The sequence below is a fragment of the Bos grunniens genome, chromosome 4, assembly GCF_055505025.1.
Source record: "Bos grunniens cultivar Pamir isolate PY7600 chromosome 4, Bosgru_T2T1.0, whole genome shotgun sequence".
In the NCBI taxonomy this organism is placed as follows: Eukaryota; Metazoa; Chordata; class Mammalia; order Artiodactyla; family Bovidae; genus Bos; species Bos grunniens.
In genome coordinates this window covers 26,621,771-26,624,357 of record NC_141168.1, presented here as the reverse complement: position 1 = coordinate 26,624,357, position 2,587 = coordinate 26,621,771, and the positions used below count along the sequence as shown (strand labels likewise).

Sequence of the window (2,587 nt, the reverse complement as noted above, 5' to 3'; positions counted from 1 at the left end):
TGAGGATATTCAACCTACTTCGGATGATGTAGTACTGTCATATTTACTATTGAAAAAAATCTGCATGTAGGTAGACTTATGCAGTTCAAACCTGTGTTGTTCAAGGGTCAACTGTATCCCATAGGACACACTTACACTTAAAAAAAAAAAAAGTATTCATTGTTGTTTGAAACTGGGCTTCTCTGATGGCTCAGCAGGTTAAGAATCTGCTTGCAATGCAGGAAACACAGGAGACGCAGGTTTGACCCCTGGGTCAGGAAGATCCCCTGGAGAAGGAAATGGCAACCCACTCCAGTATTCTTGCCTGAAAAATCCAATGGACAGAGGAGCCTGTCCATGTGGTTGCAAAGAGTCAGACACGACTGAGCACATAGTTCAGTTCAGTTCAGTTCAGTCGCTCAGTCGTGTCCGACTCTTTGCAACCCCATGAATCGCAGCACGCTAGGCCTCCCTGTCCATCACCAACTCCCAGAGTTCACCCAGACTCACGTCCATCAAGTCAGTGATGCCATCCAGCCATCTCATCCTCTGTCGTCCCCTTCTCCTCCTGCCCCCAATCCCTCCCAGCATCAGAGTCTTTTCCAATGAGTCAACTCTTCGCATGAGGTGGCCAAAGTACTGGAGTTTCAGCTTTTTTTTTTTCCACAGAGCACAGAAAACTTTATTCAGCCACACTGCTCAGGAGAAGGGCAGGCTCACTTCAATATGGTATCCTCTTGGGCTTCCGCCAGCTCCCGCTCGATGCGCTTCTGCTCATCCCGCTTCTTCTTCTCCTCGGCTGCAAGCCTCCTCTCCTCTTCTGCCTGAGGTTTCAGGTAATTGTAGCGCTTGGCGCCATAGGCCATGCCGAGGAACAGGGTGGAGTAACGGCCGAGCTTGATGAGCGGAGAGACCTGCACCAGCGGAACCATACTGTCCGTGACCCTTGGAGTTTCAGCTTTAGCATCATTCCTTCCAAAGAAATCCCAGGACTAATCTCCTTCAGAATGGACTGGTTGGATCTTGCAGTCCAAGGGACTCTCAAGAGTCTTCTCCAACACCACAGTTCAAAAGCATCAATTCTTCAGTGCTCAGCTTTCTTCACAGTCCAACTCTCACATCCATACATGACCACTGGAAAAACCATAGCCTTGACTAGACGAACCTTTGTTGGCAAAGTAATGTCTTTGCTTTTGAATATGCTATCTAGGTTGGTCATAACTTTCCTTCCAAGGAGTAAGCGTCTTTTAATTTCATGGCTGCAGTCACCATCTGCAGTGATTTTGGAGCCCAGAAAAATAAAGTCTGACACTGTTTCCACTGTTTCCCCATCTATTTCCCATGAAATGATGGGACCAGATGCCATGATCTTCATTTTCTGAATGTTGAGCTTTAAGCCAACTTTTTCACTCTCCTCTTTCACTTTCATCAAGAGGCTTTTTAGTTCCTCTTCACTTTCTACCATAAGGGTGGTGTCACCTGCATATCTGAGGTTATTGATATTTCTCCCAGCAATCTTGATTCCAGCTTGTGCTTCTTCCAGCCCAGGATTTCTCATGATGTACTCTGCATATAAGTTGAATAAGCAGGGTGACAATATACAGCCTTGACGCACTCCTTTTCCTATTTGGAACCAATCTGTTGTTCCATGTCCAGTTCTAACTGTTGCTTCCTGACCTGCATACAGATTTCTCAAGAGGCAGGTTAGGTGGTCTGGTATTCCCATCTCTTTCAGAATTTTCCACAGCTTGTTGTGATCCACACAATCAAAGGCTTTGGCATAGTCAATAAAGCAGAAATAGATGTTTTTCTGGAACTCTCTTGCTTTTTCCATGATCCAGCGGATGTTCGCAATTTGATCTCTGGTTCCTCTGCCTTTTCTAAAACCAGCTTGAACATCTGGAAGTTCACGGTTCACATATTGCTGAAGCCTGGCTTGGAGAATTTTGAGCATTACTTTACTAGCGTGTGAGATGAGTGCAATTGTGCGGTAGTTTGAGCATTCTTTGGCATTGCCTTTCTTTGGGATTGGAATGAAAACTGGCTTTTTCCAGCCCTGTGGCCACTGCTGAGTTTTCCAAATTTGCTGGCATATTGAGTGCAGCACTTTCACAGCATCATCTTTCAGGATTTGAAAGAGCTCAACTGGAATTCCATCACCTCCACTAGCTTTGTTTGTAGTGATGCTTTCTAAGGCCCACTTGACTTCACATTCCAGGATGTCTGGCTCTAGGTCAGTGATCACACCATCGTGATTATCTGGGTTGTAGAAATTGAAATTGGACTGGGAATCTTATATTTCTATGTGCTAAATCTGTCAACTGTGCCTGGGCTCATTCTCCACCGTAGCCACAGTCCCTGAAGCTGCTGGCCCAGTGGGGGTCCTCCTGCATTTTCCACCAGTTTCTCTGAGTCTTTTCTTCTTCTTCTTTTTAAAAAAATATTCATTTATTTATTTGGCTGCGCCAGGTCTTCATTGCCTTAAGTTGTGGCAAGCAGGATCTTTTTAGTTTCGGCATGGGAACTCTCAGTTGTGGCATGTGGGATCTAGTTCCCTGACCAGGGATCGAATCCCGAGCCCCCTGCATCTCAGGCGTGATATCTTAGT

General features: G+C 45.7%; 1 protein-coding gene across 1 annotated transcript; it reads right to left on the bottom strand.

The window, feature by feature from the left end:
* Positions 1–631: 631 nt before the first annotated feature.
* LOC147373821 (ATP synthase F(0) complex subunit e, mitochondrial) lies at positions 632–924 on the bottom strand. The gene has a single exon (XM_086395682.1). The coding sequence runs from the start codon at positions 909–911 to the stop codon at positions 696–698; it is 216 nt and encodes a 71-aa protein (XP_086251808.1). The 5' UTR covers positions 912–924; the 3' UTR covers positions 632–695.
* Between the last annotated feature and the right edge of the window lie 1,663 nt (positions 925–2,587).